Source organism: Colossoma macropomum, unplaced genomic scaffold (assembly GCF_904425465.1).
Source record: "Colossoma macropomum unplaced genomic scaffold, Colossoma_macropomum, whole genome shotgun sequence".
Taxonomy (NCBI): Eukaryota; Metazoa; Chordata; class Actinopteri; order Characiformes; family Serrasalmidae; genus Colossoma; species Colossoma macropomum.
Genome location: NW_023494785.1, coordinates 27658229 through 27677819, shown reverse-complemented (window position 1 = coordinate 27677819; position 19591 = coordinate 27658229). Strand labels below are relative to the sequence as shown.

The following is a 19591-nucleotide window of genomic DNA, read 5'->3' as shown; positions in this document are numbered from 1 at the left end:
CCCTTTTGTATACGAAAACAGAACACAACAGTCCACTCAAAGTAATTTGCAGGACATTCTTTTAGCACAATGTAAGCATAATTTTATGAACTGACATATCATCTGACTGCATTGACATAATCTTGTGATACTGAATTTTGTCAATATCACCCAGCACTACCCCATCCCCCCTAAAAACCATGCAGCAACACAGCTCAAAGGCACAGCTCCTGGGCCATCATCCTCTTGTGAGCAGCTTACAGAGCGCTCTAAATTCCCTGCCCTAGATACTACAAGCCTGGCAAAGGGTGGGCTCTGATAATGATAAATGGAATCTCTGCTCGAAAAAACAAGAAAACTCATCCTGAGTCTATGCGGCAAAAAGTAAAGTGTACAACAGCACCACCACAAGGTGACTGACTGTAAAACACAATAGAGCACAGCATTTTGGCATGACTGTAACTGACTGATTCTGAAGGCCGACTTGACTTGCATAATATCTGAACATCTAGAATTAGAAGCGGATCTGAAGCCTGCAGGGAGGAGAGGGCAGGTGGTCTTTCACAGAGTGTGGCAGAACCAGACTGCTACTGTGCTACGCTGTGCTGCCTCGTAGACTGACCTCAGCATGCAGACGGACACGGCAGGCCCAGGCGAGCAAGGGGCTCCTCCTAATAACATGCCACAAGCCGTGGCAGGGCAGTCATGCTGGCACAGCGGACCTCATCATGCAACGCTGAATCTTCTGACTCACCCTGTCCAAAGCTTTTTGCTCCTGTATGCCAGATTTGACTCTGGTTGTAGGGGCAGCTACACTATTCTTGCACGCATCAGAAGGCAGAATATACAGAAGCTGTGGTCAATTTAGAAAAAGCCAACTCAGGCTGAGCAAAAAGCTTTGACAGGGCAAGTGCTAAAAACTCATGAGCAACGATTTGTAGAGTTCTATCTTGCTTAGCATGCAAACAAATCCTGCTTCAGATAAAGGATGAGGAAAAACAAAAACTACAAAACATAAAACAAGACAGTATGGGAAATAATAGAAATAATGCTTAAACATACAGTTGACCAAGATAATGTGACAACAGCTAATGAGCCAAACTGAAAGAGTGGCAAACTAAACTGCTAAAAACAGTGAGACATAACACGTCGTTATGGCCAAAAGGCAGAATTTAAATAAATAAACACACAAATCCAGCAATTCTTCGTAAGCCGATAATACATACGAATTAGCCTAATTTGAACAAGCCAAAATATTAAGCTATCTCAGACTACTCTAAATGAGGGTGATCGATTTTCTACTGTCCCGCTTTTGCACATAAACTGAAATCATTAAAAGGCCGGGAGCAATTATTTAACTCCAGGCACATTGACAAGAAATGTAGAAAGTATACCAGTGAAGTACAGAGTATACAGTTTCTTGTTGACTCATTAAACATCTTTTTAAAACAATACTGATTGAGCCCTCACCTAATTCATTCCCAGAACACAACCCAGACAAGAACCACAAGGTAATGTGGACAATCTGAGACAGAATCTAATCGGACACATAGCTCCGAACAGAGAACATAAACGACCGACAAAACGTACCATATGTCACAATGAACTCTCTGAATAATTTTGCATTGCTGAAGGCTTCGATTTCTCTCATTTTTCACAATAAAAAAAAAATTTCACTCTCTTTTCCACTCATCTTTACCAGTGGTTCCAGTTACTATGTAAAGCACTGTTTATGAGTGGCTAAATGTTCTGGGGGTTATGTGATTAGTTAGCAGGAAGTAATATCTAGCTGAAATATGTTTCTTCCCTGATAGAGCCATGGAAGTAACCTCCGTTGTGGTAATGGTTTGAGTCATGTCTATGAACAGGGCAGAAGAGGCAAGAATATGACACTGTTCTTGAGGTAGAACTGCCAACAAAGTATTTATTATCTGTATCAGTTAAAAAGGCACTGACCCCTAGAGACTAAATCAAATTCAATACATTGACCTCCTCCATTTAGAGTAATAGATGAAGACCAAGTAGCAGGGCTGCACGATACGGACAAAAAATGTGGTGTTCAATAAAGTTGTTGGTTATTACAATGACAATATGACAAGCAATAATTAATGATTAGTCTTGATTAAAGTTTTTTTTACCTCTTGTTTTAAATAAACACAAGATTACAAAATACTACTCAGTTTTAAAAATAATAAAAATAATTAAATACTAATAGCTTCTTACTTCAGAACTGCAAGCACATATTTTGTGCATATAAAGTTTGTGCACGTGAAGTCAACAAAAACAGCTTTTTCTATGAAGGTTACATGAATGCGTGAAAAGAATAATCACATTTGAAGTATTTTTACAGGCTAGTAGTTCAAGATGGAATAGTTGAATTGTGCAGGTGTGTTTCATAATTAGCCATCTAGCTGAATGGTTAAGTTACTCACTCTCCTTGTTCAAGCACAGTGCAAGGAAGCACTTGTTGACCTGCTAAAGCTCTGTTCCACTGGTGTAATCATGTGACTCTGACACTGCTCACGTGTAATCTCATCTGTTCTGTCATCGCAGCCCTTAACAATGTGGAGACTCATAGCGTGATGGCATTAAAAATATAATTTATCGTGCAGCCCTACCAGGTATAATGAGAGACACTCACTTTCCAGCATATACTTCAACTGGCTTTAACTCCAGCACATTACCAGCCATCTGAAAGACGTGCCACTATGGCTATATATTTACCTGCCCTACGTTTTGAGAATTTAACTGTAACTTCCAGTAATTAGGATAAGCTTCATGGTATTAGACTGGTTGTTTAGCTAGTCTAACTTTTCAGTATTGATTCTTATTTCCTAAAAGGGTTTCAATCAATGAACTACATTACTGCAGTGATAACCAAAGAAGACACTGAGTAGCTACAAACAACAGTCAACAAAAACTTAATTTTGTCAGTAGAGGTAGCTTTTAACTGTAGACAGCAATAACTACGAATTGACAGTTACATTCCTAAAACAAAGGATAACAATGTATGGAGAAAAAAAATCTGAAGGAAAAATGATAAAAATGGTGTGTGATAACAACAAGAGTATCCAGGGACATTATGGGATACCTCTTACCAGGTGTTTGTGCCCCTTGGGCATCCTGCTGTCCATTCTCCAACACTGCATCTGTTTCTGCTTGCACATACACAGACACACACAAACACACACACATACATACAATAGTGCATCACTAAAGGCCCGGCAGTTACTCAACAGCCTCTGAATGGAACACAATCGAACCCAGCACTAGCTTAACACATCATATTCCCGTTTAACTTTGCTCAGTACTCATATAGGTCTACCACAGCAGATTCACAGAGGACAATGACATAGCCAAATAAGCATACTGCAAGATATAGCACTCAGGGCTACATGGAAATAGAAGGAGAGGCTTCTCCTCCAGGCTGTTTCACAGAGATATGCAAAATGTCAGAGCTATTACCCATCACTGCTATCTAAACGAACACTGAAGCACAGCAGTGACACTGTTAGAGCAAATGGAGCTCACGTCTGGACACAAACACAACAGTCTGTTGCAGCCCTGTGCCCAATCATCACTGCAACAATCTGGAGTCATTCTGGACTTGAACCAATCAAGAAGCAGAGAATGTTCATGACAGATCTGTCAACACTGTTTAAAAACATGGATTCAATCTCAGGCATCACTTAAAGCATCATCACCCAAAGTCAGCCCGCAGCCTTTCAAAACCCTATTAAGCCCATTTATAAAATCTGTAAATAAAATCCTATTTAAAACAGTGCTTACAAAATCCTAATTACATATGCATACATCATTGCTGTCCAAAGAAAAACAAGCATCTCCAAAGTAGTAACTTCACAGGAGAGGGCAGTTACTTTCAATGTAAGTAAATGGAAAGAGATTTTTTCCTAAGCAATTTTGGAGCATTTCTGTTGCTTCAATCTTCATGAACTTTCAAACAATGTGAAGGACAGCTGCTGAGCTCAAATGATGCAGAAAATTAAAAATCGCAAGAAATGGAGATACATGTTTTTCATTGGGATGGACTGGCGACCTGTCCAGGGTGTTTCCTGCCTTCCACCCTATGACTGCCAGGATAGCCTCCAGCACCGCCCATGACCCGGAAGGATAAGTGGTTTAGAAAATGTTTGTATGCAAAAGTTTTGATGCCCCTGGTCAAAAGACACAAGAGAACACATCCTTTAAAAGAGAACACACTTCTGCACATTTAATGCACAATTACTTTTTATTTGCTGAATTTAACAAATAGGCTAAAAAAAAAAAACCTATAAAATGTGGCAAAGGTTACACAATATTTTACATTTTAAGTTTTATTTTCCAAACTCAGCAAATACATAAAAACTGTGCACTAAAATCTGCAGTGCAGATTTTTGTTCCTTCTAGAGGATGCGTTAATTTTCACTTATAAAATCAACAAAACATGTCATGTGACCGAGGGTGTTCATACATTTGGATAAAACTGTACATACAGACTAAACTGGTGAAACATGTTCCAGATTGATAATATGACTCAGAATCCAACCATGGCTTGTTTCACACTGACTCCCTCAGTGTACCATGAGTGATGCGGCAGCGTGACTGCAACAGCTTGTACACGTTCACACATACAGCGTTTTTAACTGTTGAATGAAACTTTAAGCAAGTTCCACAGGCATCCAAGGACAAATGGTTAAATCAGTTATTTTCTTCAGTACAAATTATTTGTAAATGAGAACGATACGTTAATTAATTTTCGGCAGCTTTCTGACTTGTGACTAAGCAGTTGATTCAAGCTTGTTAGTCCTACTGGTAAATGTGTACTGTGAACAAAACAGAAAATACATTTTTTTGTGATTGACCGATCACGAACTTTACAGTTTGCACAGTTTCTGTTTTTATTCATGTTGTTTTCATTAGCTGTCATATTTATTTCACTGTATTTTGCTACATGGTGTTCGCTAAATGCCACGCTGCTTTAGGGACACAATTTGGGGACAAAATTAGGCCAATAAAAAGTCAAGCTAACAAAAAAGGATGGAAGTTGCTACATTAAACACAGCTATATACATGTATGTTTATGATTATATGACAAATAATGCTTTATGTTTGGACAACTATTTTACTGTATTATCTTACAGCGGTCTGCGGCAGGGGTTCTCAACCCTTTGTCTTTTTTCTCCAAGAAAATATTTTATCACTACTCAACAGTTCTGATGAAAAGTAAACAGATCAAATAAAAAAACTGAATCTCTTTTGTATTTCTCCTTTAGACTAACAAGTGCAAAGTAAAGGCTACATTCAAATTCAACTAAGCTAACACTACTTGTTAATGATAAACACAGAAAATAATCATAATGTAGGCTATAGAAATCAAAAATGCATCAAAATGCATCAAGAATTGTTTCATAATTGCATCTCAGCATCCTAAAGAGATCACACTGAAGTATGAGACCTTGAGACTTCCACCCCTACTACAGAATGTGTGCTGTGGAATGAACACAAAAGCACAATATTGTGAGAATTATATAGTGTGTTATTTCATATCTATGACAAGGTCACAAAAATCTCCTTGAAAAATCAGAGTCATTACTGATTGACTGTTATGAGTAATACTTGACTGTCATCCTCTTGACCCCTGACTGTGAGCTTTGAATGGTTCGTTTCAAAGCTTCACAGATCACATCTGGAAAATAATATGGGTACTGTATGTTCTTGCTCTCTAGACAGATATTAGTTTTTCAAGCTCAAGTGTCAGCTGCCATTTGCCCCCCTGCTGAACTGCTAACTGTTTCTAAAAGGCTATACCTCATTGTCCAATTATCTGCAACAACGTTATTCTATCGGGTGCGTTAGCCAGTTATCTACAGAGAAAGGAGATAGCATTTCCATTCGACTCTGAGTATGAGTCGAGTATGAGAGTTGAGCGTATGAGAGAGAGCATGGAGAGCATATGATGATCGCCTGACAAATAAACCTGTGTGGTGGAATGCAGCCCTGCTTACCTCAAATGAGAGAAAAAAGCTGAAACTGGATATCTACCATAAAATGCAGCTATGGCAACACGACCAGCAGTATGACTAAACTCATCTGTGAACCTTTGGTAATTTGTCAACATGATCAGAAATGTGTTTTACTGACCACTGTGGTCAAATAGCATGCAAGATAAATGAATGTGCTTTAGGACCCAACTGCTATGAAAATGTTGTCACAGATATGAATTTTAAGGAGCAAACAATTCAGATAACAGACATCAGTCAGTATAATTTTATATTATCTAAAATGAAACATACTCCAATACTTCTAGTTAAACGTTGCTTTACCGATATGACTGTCAGTAGAAACTTACAAAGACTAAGACTCTACAAATACAGTAGTGTCAGGGTGGAGCATCTAGGAGTGTTTTTTTTTATTGTATCATTTTATTGTATCATTCAATATGAACCTCACAATTCAATATGCACAGGTAGTGAACAATATATTCATTATAAAATACTGCACATGAAATACTGTACGTTTATGCTGTTGAATGACATTGAAGAAACTGAAAATTTGAAACATTCACATAATGCAGGGTTTCAGTAGGGATGCACAGATATGGGAGTTGTAGGTTGATGTTGACATCTGGTATTTTCATACACATATCTGCAGATGCTGTTGCTGATATATAAACATTTATAAAACGTAGATACTGGGATTAGGCTTACTTGGATGAGTATTATGGAGACACTTAACATTTATTTCTGTGCTGAAATGAACAAAAATAATAAAATGCAAATGTTCTACTGTAGTAGCCAAATGTCACCTAAATGGTACAATAAATGTCATCAAATGTCAATTTCGAAAGTAAATATCTGTCAATATTGATATGATTCCAATATTATTATGCCTCTCTAATTCAGTGACTCCTTATTTTTGCTGTATTGAAAAACGTATCGAATCGAGGCACCACCATATCGCATCAAATCTAATTTTGATTTTTGTGAATCATTACAACCCCATTTTTTCAACCCCATCAGTCCTCTTCACACAGAACTGCGTTTGCCATAACTGTGTGCAACTCACCCTTTCCGTCATTGTCTAGCAGTGGGACGTAGTCTGTCTTGCCCACTGTCTCCCCAACCTGGTCATCGAAGGGCTCAGCTTCCAGCGCAGAAACAAAGTCCCTCTCCACCATGTTCTCCTCAGCGGCCGGGGGCACGCTGTCAGTCAGAGCATCGCTAAGACTCAGGTCAGCCATCGTTCTGCTGGCGGACACAGGACGCATTAGCAAAGGGATGACAGAGATACAGGAACCAATACATTTGTACGCTTCATCACATCACAATATTATAGTAATTACAGCAAAAGACAGCACTTGACATCTGGTGCATCAATGCAGCGTCATGTTTCATCAGAGATGTGCAAAACAGGCAGCTCGACAGTGACGTTTCTTTCCTGATAGAAAAGAACATCACTTTATCAGCCTTATTATGCTTATTAGGCTACCACAAGAGAGAAATGTATTTCTGTCTGCTTTCACATCTACTAAAATTATGTTAGTAAAATGCTGGAATCCCTCCTCATGTGATGAGTAGATGTCTATGTGCCTAATAAAGGTGCTAACTTTATCAAGTTATTCTCACATACATGACAAACAGTGGGATACAAAGAAATACTAAATGACTAATGACTAAATAGATGTTTAGTAACATCTTCCAATTTAAGTGATCTAATTTTCATTACTGCAACACAGTAAGGTTTTAAGATGATTTTTCAATGCTTAATCTTTATTTTCTGAGGTAGTTTTGCGAGAACAACCCTATTAGATATTATCTCACTGCCGCTTTCAACAGCACTTGTACATGAGACTAGGGAGAGGAGAGGTGGAATGCTGCCTTTGACAAATGCACTGATTTTCTCCTGTTAAATTACTACTAACATTACCAGACAACTTCCTTAATAATAATAATAATAATAATAATAATATAAATTATTACTATTATTATTATTATTATTATTAATTGTTCATAAAAAAAGTATTTTTTGTGATTCACTTCCACTAGAGGGCAGTGTGGGAGGGCACAACCAGGAACACTAACTGTCAAAGCCTCACACAGTGAGGCCTCCATGTGAGGCAGACTAGTGCTATAAACACAACACAAATATTACAGCAAACAGGTAAAGGCAATCTGCCTTCAATTTCTAGCAATTCATATCTTCTCTTTCTATTTTTCTCTTTCCTTTTCTATCCTTTCCTCCCAGCTCCCACCCGCCCCAACCCCACCCGGCTTCCCCTGATTTTCTCAGTCCGAGAGATTAGTCTAACATGTGCCAGTGGTGCATCAGAGGGAGGATTAAGGTTGCAGGGATGAGCATACATGCCGTGCAAGCACACACAGTCCAATTTTATAAATCTCACACATCTCTCTCCCTCTCTCTCTCTCTCTCCCTCTCTTGCTCCTGAGCAGAAACAGACGCATAGCCGACATTTAAACTTCCCTTTTTGAGAATGCTTACCTGTTCTGACATTTTTATCTGACAGACGGTTGAGACTATCAGAGACCTGAACAGCCTGCTGCACAATTACACCCTCCGCTTCATAATGTACCACGCAAATAAGACTACAGACCTGTTTCTGAATACAGCGAACCTAAGCCTTCCATTTAGCCTTGGCTAAACATCCAAAACCATCAATCTCAGTAAACAACAGACTACCAAGGTAGGCTAAATGATACGTTTACCAATCTCGGCAGATGGGACAGTTCGGTTCCAAATCTCTGGAGCTTTGTATCCAAAGGCTAGCATTTGTTAAAGCAACAGTACAAACAAGTGAACAACTTACTTTAGTCAGTCAGGAGAATCTAAAGAATTGCACTACACATACCCTGGTTTATAACTGGTAGAGAACTCAGCTTTGGCTCAGAACCTTCAATTGTGTGCGTCTGCTTGATACTCTACATGTGGATTGCAGGGTGCTAGTGTACGATGCTTTGGACAAAAGCCTGAGTTAAATGACAAAATACAATGTAAAAAGTTCAGACCAAAATAATGGAAATGTAAGCATCTTCCAGAGATGAAAGTGTGCAGTTAATGTAACTTCTTGAAGTTAATTATAAAATCTATGCCACACAAAATCCCATGTCTCAGTGGACACTGATTAATCTATTTTGAGGCTAAACAAATCTTTCACTGACCCACTCATTCCCAGTGAGGTGGAGGGGGTAGCACTGCCTTTGCAGAAAACGAGTTTCTGTACAACATAATAAATAGGATCATAATCACTTGTTTAACTCAGAACACACCTGTTTTAAAGCTCCTGCAATTACATAATTTGTACTCTCATTTACTCTACATAAATGTTTCCATTAGCATCTACCTGCAGGCTAAATGCACCTTTGTTTATATTCCTGTTCCATAACCATTCCTGCGGTACAGATGAACGTTTTGATGACCCAAACAGAAATTTCTGAATACCTTCCAAAACTTTATGGCAAAAATCTTATTTGCCAATCGGAAAATGTCAAGTGAATTTTTAGACTACATGGAACAGTATAAGAATCACTGACATGATTATTTATGAAGACCTGTACAAGAGAAACAAAGCAAACATCTAAGATCTCTTGTTAGCCTTTCAGTAAACATCTGATACTGTTTAGGAAGACAGGGACCTTCAGACTTGCAAATACTGATCATAAAAAGAAGGTCCTGGTTTGCTTTTGAGCTACTAATGCACTGGATGTTTATGACACCTACCTTTCGAAACATAGCAATAAAACTGAAAAACAAAAAGGAGACCGTTGCAGAGCTGCACTATGCAAAGTAAAAGCTATTACAGCAGATGGTCAGATTAGTGGCGCACATAGTTCTACAATGTTGAACGCAGGCCTCCTAAACATCTAGCTTACTGCTAAATTTAGTAATAATAACACATTTAAAAAGGTCATCTTTAAGCCTGTGAACCTGTTTCTTTCCAGAACTCTGCAGACCTTGTGACCAGTTATGCTGGAAATGGTTTTGGTCGACGCACATACTATTCTGCTTAAGTAGCCAACATTTATTTTGACCTCTCACTCAACTGGCTCTTCACTAGGTGCAGGCCCAGTCCAGGCCAAATTTCAGCACGTGAGAATGAAATCCTGGGCACTGTGTGTTACATCCCAGTGTCTGCGAACGAGCATTATAGTCTGCCAACTGTCACTCACAAACTCAGCAACGATTAAGCAGCTAAAGGCCAGCTGGGAAGAGGAGTGCTGGTACAGCAGGTCTGACCCATACATTGAACATAACTGAAATCCCTAAACGTCGGCCCCATCATCAGGCAATCGCGAGTTTGATCCTAACTATGCACAATACACAAGGAAACATGTGCAGCCAACCCCACATTATGCAGGTAAGTGGAGTGTGACGTCAGATTTAGGCTATATAATGACCAAACTCAGGGTAAACACTCTCTCCTAAACATGCCTGAGATTCAGAATTTAAAGTCTCTGTATCTAAAGAGGTTGACTAATATATACAGTACCGTGCACACGTCAGAGACCACCCTTTCTTTATTAAATGTCCAGTCAAAATGTCCATTAAGCACAAATTAATCATTTCATTTGATTATAGGATATTTCTGAAAAGGTTAGATATATGACAATCCCCACAGAAGAGAAAAAGAACATGTAAATGAATATGGAAACGAGAGTAAGTGGGGAAAAAAGTTCCCAAAACTGGAGCTGTGATGATGAAGAGATACAGAGAAAACAGGACAACTAACAACTGTTCAAGACCTGGTGGACCAAAAATGTCGCCACCAGATAAACAGTACTTTAAACTTTCATCTTTAAGAAAAAATCATGCTTCCCTCTTTCTTCATCTACAGTTATTTCTGTCCATCTTTCCACTGTGAGAAGACAACAACACTATGAGTCTGAAAGCATGTGCAGCTGTCAAGAAGAAAAAAAGAAATAAAGAAGCAAGGAAGAAAATTTACAAATCAAACAAAGAAGCTGCTGGTGTTCTCAGAACAATGGACTGACCACCCCAGAGCCTGGACTTCAATAATGTTGAACGGAGAAAATGCAACCAACCAATGAAAATGAGGTGTGGAAAAATATCCCTGGAGATTTCTTTAAAAAACTGAAAGTAAATCTACCAAAAACAACAGAAGCTATATAAAAGTCAAAGTGTGGACACACTAAATATATTTACTATTTTTAGCTGCTGAGGCTTCTGTATAATGTGTAAACACTTCAGGATGAATATCTTGTACTTAATGCCTGTTATGACCGGATATTAAATACATAAAGGGTGGTCGTTGCCTTTTTCAAGGTACAGTAAATTTTACAGAATCCAGCTCATGGCTCCTGCTGCAGGTCATGAGTGGGCTCAGTTATTTTGGCTCATACAGTTATCCTCATAAAATGTGGTGAGGCATATCGGAAGCCATTATGTTTCAACAAAGGAAGGAAACTGGGGGAAACCATGGCTTTTTGCTGCACTGTTTGATTTGACATGGCCGACTAAAACCTTTGGAGCTAATACTGTTGCTGTCGACATTAGTCATTGTATGTGTCCTTTGGCTGTGACAAGGCCATCGACGGAGCTAAACCTCTTTAATCTGCAGCATTACAACAGAGCACTGATGTGTGTAAACAAACAGACACATACACACATACACAGGCCAGTCACAGACACACACAGGTAAGTTGCTCATGCTAATCTTTTGTACATAAGCTGTGATTGAATTCTACACATGCTGTAGGCTGGAGCCTGGAGGGTGTGTCAGCAAAAGTCAACAATCAAGCAGAAACTTGGCTGGAATAACCAGCAGTAGTATTTCCGACTGGTCTGAGAATCTAAAATCAGTTTGTGACAGCGGTGACTCCCAGCTGTGGAAAAAAAAGAGCTGAACGTGGATCAGTTAGAAATGAAAAGCAAGGAAGCACTTCATGGCATCTGACACAGCTGCAGATAGTTGACTTGATTGCCAAGAACCACAAATGTTTACTTCAAACAGATGAAGTCTACCACATCGGCACAGCAAACGACTCTGGCTTTTCTATAGAACGATTCCCATGATACTTTCCTTGCAGCTGCAGTGTTTAACTAGGAAGTGCACAGCAGAATAAAGTGTACATCTACAGTTATTCTGGTGTTCTACATATACTGAAGTTGGCTCCACCACCCATTCACCAACCATCTAAAAAAAGAACCCATGACAGGACCTGTGTCAGACACATGGAGTCACTTTTCTTCACTTGCACCAGCAGATAACGCCACTTGGACAAAAAATGCTGACATCACAAATAACAGTCATTTAACTACAGTTGACTGAGCCGTTGACTTGTTTAGGCCTCTGGCCGATTTTCTGTCCATCTCTCTCATCAATAATGACTTCACTGTTGTCCTTGGGGGAAAGTTGCCCTGTCAGCTGCACACTTGTGGCAGTAAAAAGTGCTTATGGCTAGCTCAATAGCATTTATTTTAGCATGGGAAACCTATAATTTAGTGAGCTCAACGTGGGCAGGCCTTGAGCAGCTCCACCTCACAGTTCCCAATGACAGCATCAGGATCTGGAGTGAAGACGGTAAATACAAGTTGCAAGATGAGACTTTCTGCACTGTGGAATCACTTCTGTCGTCAAAGTTTAATCTGATTTAAGCGCTAATTCAACAATAATATTTGTATCGTCCACTTTAGTACTGAGCAGCTTCCCTATCTCAGTTCCACCTTCCTCCAACTTAGCACAATGTAAAGCCACAAAGATGACATGGGCCGCGTTCTCTCTTCTTCCTTATTCTTTTTCTCACTTCTGTTTACATGTGGTGATGCCAAAATAGCTGACGCAAGCTTTATCTAATTCAGACTCTAGCTTCTCAAAGGCCTATTCACTCATGATCTTGACATCTGAAAATTACAGGCAGGTTTTACCCACTGAAACTAGTTTTGATGGCTTACTAAGATTATATTATGATTATATTATAATTATATAGATTTATATATAGGTATTTGTGCCAGATGTGTTACCATAACAACTATTTCACATTTTCCAGTTGAAAACACAGACTTTTTCAGTACTTCTGTAAAAAGTGATCTGTGAGGTGCTACATTTAGCTTAGTTTTGTACATCACGAATAAGCTTGAACCTATCAAAGTCCAAAATACTACAATATGCCAATAAGCAGAGGTGTAACGGTTCAGCTATTTCACAGTTCGGTTTGGTCCTTGGTTCAGTTTGTATCACGGTTCAGCATGTAAAAATGTGAACAACTTGGAACCTCAGATTTTTTTTTATTACACATAATTTTAATGCAAGATGTGCAAATGTAATGTTTTTGGAAAAAAAGAACTGAATCAATTATTTTGAAAAGTTCCTCTCTAACAATATTTCTGCATAACAAAGATCAAAAACAAGTAAAATAAACAAGAACATCAGCAAGCAGACTCTGTTGCTGATACACCCCTCAGTCCCTTCTGACAGTCTCTCATTTGTTGTCTTTCATGGAAACCACCGTCAATGATCAAAGCTAAGCATCTAATGCTTCCTATCAGAGAGGACGGGGAGGGGATAACGCTCTGCGCAAGGCCAAGCTCAAAAGCCAAACCAGTCTAAATACTAAAGTAATTATAGATATTTCTAAACATAAAATCTTGACCTCAGCATCTAAAAAAAACTGAAAATCTTCCTATATATATCCACAATCCAGTAAGACCATTAAGAACTAACTATTTAATAATATCTAGGCCATGATAACTCTCTTCCTGGGTATTTCCAAGCAGTGTACATTCACTGAACAGGGCGACTTTCACAAAGATGAACAGAGAGTGTGTATGTGAACCCCTGTCAGAGATGCCTGGGATTCCTCGGTGACAAAGTTCCAGGTTTAGGGTGGTGACTCAGACGTGACTCACTGTCATATTGCTACAAAGAGCTCCACAGGATTACTGTCCTCACTCACTGCAGACACTTTAGCGCTTTTGATGGGTGCTACTTTGTGCTACTTTTGATGGGTTTGTTTATGGACTTTAATCCACAAAAAGGGGAAGGTGCACTTGTCCAACACCAAAGACAGATTTTAAATGAAAGAACTCATCTCAGTTCTCACATGTGTGGTAGTAACTACAGTGGTACGGTTCAGACATAATACTGTTTCAAAATTGTACTGCTACATATTGCAATAGCAATACACCTTGCATCAATATAAAAACACAATCAAAATCAAGATTCCTTAATGCCTCTTGGCCTGGAAATATGGTTCTAGGAACATTTACATTATGTGGAGTTTCTTTAAACTATGTATTTTGAAGAGCAATGCACTGAAACCCTCTAAACCCCAAAGTTGGAATTCACTGAATGCACTGAGTGAACTTATATTAAACAAAACACAATGGGCCTCATTGACCAACATCTTCTTAAGCTTTTTCTTAAATTTGTTCTTAAGAAATGATTCATGACGTGTTCTAAAATTGCATATTTGTTCACACCTTTTTGCTCTTGAGTGTGTGTAGATTCTGTTCTTACCTCAGAACAAATCCCAAATAAGAAAACATTGGCGAATCTCAGAATCTTCGTGAAAACTGTATAAATGGGTTTTAAGAAGAAATTTCTTCTTAAGAACGGTTGGCGAATAAGACCTTTTGAGTGTGTTCAACAATTTTTGTTTTTTAGTTAAGTTGTGAAAAGAGCTGCCTCTGCTACATTTACTGACTTTACTTGAATGACATGAGTCTTGACAGTATTACTAATGACAAAATAGCAGATGTATTGCCTTCCTGGGTTTCCGTTAATTAGGCCTTATTTTTCAGCAGTCTATTAAAACTATTAAAATTACAATTGATTGACACAAATTACTGAAATAGATGCTCATGTAATTTTGAAAAATAACTTTGAAGATTGAATTTCATCCACTTAATGCCATTGATTGACGAAATACATGATGACACAGTGTATATTATATACACACACAACACATATGTAACATCCATTCAATAAGTAGTGATTTTATGTATGTCAATGTGTTTGTTTAACCATAACCTATCTGCAGTTAACATCCAATACCTGTTTTCGCTAATCTATATTTCTTTATGTTAAATCAGGTGTGCTGCCAAGGGATTTTAATAAATCCATGCAAAGGCTGGGGGCGTCCAGGAGAAATCTGTAATCAAACCTTGTTCTTCAAACCAGCTCATGAGATATACAAGTAAGATATACAAAAGATACATGGTTTTAAGCAAGATGCCTAAGACTTCTGCACAGTACCGTACGTTACATTATGAAATGAACAGATGGTCAGTTCCTATCCTTACAATCTCCCTGGCTGAAGTAACAGACAGCACAAATGCCTTTGAACAGTATTCTCAGTGTAAAAGCCTTCCCCAAGCCTTTCACTGTGGTGACACTCCCTGATGTCAGCAGAACGTGCGCAAGAGCAACAGCCACTGTTTACGTAAGGCTGAAAGGTATGTGTCCCATCATGCTTTGGGGCACAGCAAGCACTAGGGCATGTTGAACTTGCCGTTAATGAGTAAAATAATTAACCTTGATGGACACTTCCCATCTAATCGAAACTAAGCCAGTGACTGTCAGGCAAAGTCCAAACATTTTGTTCTAGCAAATCAAATAACTACATGGATGTGATGAGGTTGGCTTTACGGCCCTCTTCCTTTGTGTGTGGTCCAGACAACCAGTGAGCACCGGTTGCTCCTAGATTTCTCAGTGAAAATGTACTGAATCCAGACTTACATTGTGGAACCTATGATGACTGAGACTTCTTGATTCAACCCCATGCCAGTTTACCACTGAGAGTGAAAATATAAAACCGGCCTAAAATCAGTGGATGTTCCCAGCATAACTAAAGGATTCACTCATGCAATGCGAGACTCTACTTTGGAATGCAAAAGGCAACAGAGAAAGCAGCAATGAATGTGGAAGCATAAAATATGCAAATAAAGTCAACTCAGTCAAATGAATATTATATAAAATGTGTCCACTTTGCATTGTACCTAAGGCAGAAAAGCTGGTTTAGGCCAAAACGCTGACTCGACTACAACAAGTGAAAGTAAAGATGTTTGTAATATAGAGCAAAGGGAGTGGTTGAGCCAGGGGAGAGACTGTAAACTTATACTGCATATATCAGATGTTGAGGCATATTCAGTAGGTGACAATGAAGGTGATAACATGTGAAAGAAGGCATCAAAATGTTAATCAGCCTGTGAATCACTGTGTGAAAATGCAGAGAAAACAACCAGTTCATGGTTAATGACCCATGTAGCCAACATATCAGCAATGATTTAAGCTGACCAACCCCAAAACGTTTCTAGGATGCCAAAGATGAACCAGTGTGGGTGTGACTTTACTAAAAATATGTAAAAGCTAAAAATATCTTTCTTACTCTCTAATGAGAAGTCAGAGCAGTCTTTTGTAAGGTTGTGCTCTTTTCTTTCTCAGATTTTGCACTAAAGGCACAGTTCAGAGCGCCTTACTTAACATTTGGTTGCTAGACTAAAATGTGGCTACACAAGGCGTGGCTTCCATTTTCACAGGGATTCATTCTTCCCCTCAGGATAAATGGATTAAGCGACACTGAAAAATACTGCTGCAAATCAAACCCAATCTAATTCTGTGCACTAGGGCTCCGGAATATGGACCAGTGTTGGGATTATGCTTTCACATGTTGCTATAAGGAATGTAAATGACTGACAAATGAAATCATACAAAGAACGTGGTGGACAGCTTTCAAGAGCTATTAAGGGTACACTGACTGAAAGCATTCATACCCATCGCATACACCTATCTTTTAAGCAATGAGTGGTAAATATAAATTCAGAACTTTATAATACAGAACCTTCGGTGGTTCATCACAGTGTATTCCAGTCATTTTGTCCAATTTTTGGTTTTCGGTTGCATTATCATGAACATATTATAGTTTAGTTTATTATAATGTCTCCATTTAAACAAAACCGTGTTCTTATGTTGGGTGTCTTTAATACAGTTTAGTGCTGTTTACTTCATATTCATGCTTATGCCTGGTCCCACATATCAGCTTCACGGTCCATACAAGCAACACTTTTAAATATCTTGGTGCATTAATACAGAATTCAAGTATTTTACAATAGATTTACTCCAGAACTGGAACTAACAGTTTCATAATTAATATTTCCATGCATTGCATCCTTATTTTAGAGTTGACAAAAGAATTTGCCAAAATTATCTCCCCTATTTGCTACTGCAATACTAATATTAAAAATGTACTGATGAATCAACATTTACAGATGGCATAATACTGATATTGAATCTTTCAGTATCAGCTGATATCAATCCAATATCTTTTCTTTAAAAAACACTAACCTATTTAAACATCTCCAATCCAGCACATTCTACTGACACAGACTGATCCATATTGGTTTGGTGCCATCTCCATCAATAATGTAACATGGCCTGTATTATTCTAATTTACTTTTGTTGGATTACATAAATTCCTTGATTGGTCACAGCACGCAGAGTAAAACACTGTGATTGGTTAGTGGGCTCATTTGCATATTGCAGTTTTCAGAGATGTTAATATTGCAAAGGCCAATGCTTCAATAATGATTAACAAACAATACTGGAAGATTGTAAGGTCTAACTCCTGTTCTGCTGCGGAGTGTGCTGTAAGGGACAGTTTGCTGTCCTCTCCACTCTGGTGGATCGATGCGGCTGTATCTGGCACAGGGGACACCAACTTGGCTCTTTATTCTGTTGTGAGCCTGTCAAAGCTGTCATGGATCCAAGGGCTAGGAGTGAGGGATAGAAGCATCCTCAGAGCTGAGTGGGCAGAAACATAGCTGAAAATGACAAGTCGTTACTACTTACTGAGTGATTGCATTTGTGTGTGTGTGTGTGTGTACATGTGTGTGTGTCAGTGTGTTTGTCCTCTGCAGAACAAAAAGCTTTTGGAGGAGAGGGGCCCTCACAGCCATCTCCATTTAAAGAGGCAGCCGCTCAGGCCAAGTGGACGTGTGCATCTTTGATATGTAAGTACCTATTCGCTAGCAGGCTGGGTTTATGCTAATGAGCGTTCCAGTTATTTCTTACATTTACTTCAATCTGAGGCTGCAGGCTGACTTGTTAACAGATTGCCGCCACTGTCTGAGACACCCTTTGTGTGCATGTGTGTTTCTATGTGTGTCAGGACAAAAATGTCATGATTCTGAAGGAACACCAGAGAAAAGTTACAGTAATCTACCTTGTCAAGACCAACAAATGCTCCTGACCTGGTGAAGTGCTTTTTGTAAAGCCAAGCTTCATTTTTCACAAAACTGAAGGAGCAAAAACTTGTAATTTTGGTTACCGAACTTAAGCTTAGAATCACTGTTCTCAATAATATAAAACCAATTTTGTTGCAAATACATATGATACTAATATTCTATGGGTTTCAAACACAAGATTTCAAACACATGATTCTGTAAAAGTTTTCTATGCTGAGCAGAGCCATACATAAATAGAATATGAGTGCCTCTTATTTAAAAAGCGGTGACCAAATCTCATTAATCAAACAGCTATACATAGTATTTTTGTGACAAGAAACTACTACAGATACAGTTTACAACTACTACTACTACTTATTACTATAACTGTGAATAAACCATCAGTTTACATTTGAGTGACTAGTTTATAAGTTGTTACTGAATAACAATTATTAGTATAATGCAATATGATAAACACTGACATACCCGTCCCAACACTGTATAAAAACAAACCTCTCTCTCTCTCACTCTGTGTGTGTGCGTGTGTGATCAAATTACTCCTCTCAGGAACATAGTTTTCAGTAATTCAGCCCTTGCTGCTGCTCATTAGGCTTAGCTGTAGCAGCCCCATTTAGAAGTTAATACTGACAGTGCCCCTCGCTCCCTCTGCACAGCAGAGGTGCCATTTTTGCTGATTTGAGACCAGTTCTCTTGTGTTGCTTACTACAGTTAAGCCTTAAAAGTCTGCCATCACTGGTGATATTAAATAATGCTAAAATTGTATATGAACTATTTCTCACTTGTACCTCAATAAAATTGTTCTGTCAGAACTGTGTTCACAAATACAAAACACATTTGTGTTTATAAATATGACTATTATGATTTGATATTATAACTGAAACCTGATAAAAAAAGGACAGAATGTAAAATATAAATGTATAATAAACTGCGTAATTAAATGGTGTAATTAAATATGTAACTACACACACATCACATTGTAATAGCATAACAAAAAAAAGAAGTAATAATTCTCTGTTTCTAAAGGTTAAGCTCAGGATTTGGGTAAAGGGATCATCAGATCAAACAAGACTCTGACTTTTTTCTTCCTGCTTGTTTAGCAGGTTTGTCTGGTTTTTGCAGGGTGTGGAGGAGAAACAGGGAAAGTTGTCAAATTCTGAATTCCCCAACACAATCCTCAAGCACCTACTATATGCACCTCACAGAATCTATGATCTTCATTTTGACTTATGTGTAAACGCATGCGCACGAACGCAGAGGACCTCCATATGCGCAGTGCAAACATGAACACCCCCCATGAAGGCACACATTCCTCCCTGGCACACAGAGCATTTTGTAAGCATTCACAGTGAAAAAGCTTGCTCCCTGTTTGACTGCCAGCATGGCAAACTGTGCTCCA

General features: G+C 38.6%; 1 protein-coding gene across 1 annotated transcript in view; it reads right to left on the bottom strand.

Annotated features, from left to right (window-relative positions):
• LOC118820991 (microtubule-associated protein 4) overlaps window positions 1-19591 on the bottom strand; it is a 98486-nt gene that overhangs the window by 71376 nt on the left and 7519 nt on the right. Inside the window, 2 exon segments of the mRNA XM_036589375.1 lie at window positions 3078-3134; window positions 7045-7223. Of these exon segments, the coding sequence (XP_036445268.1) occupies window positions 3078-3134; window positions 7045-7219 (232 nt within the window). The 5' untranslated portion in view covers window positions 7220-7223.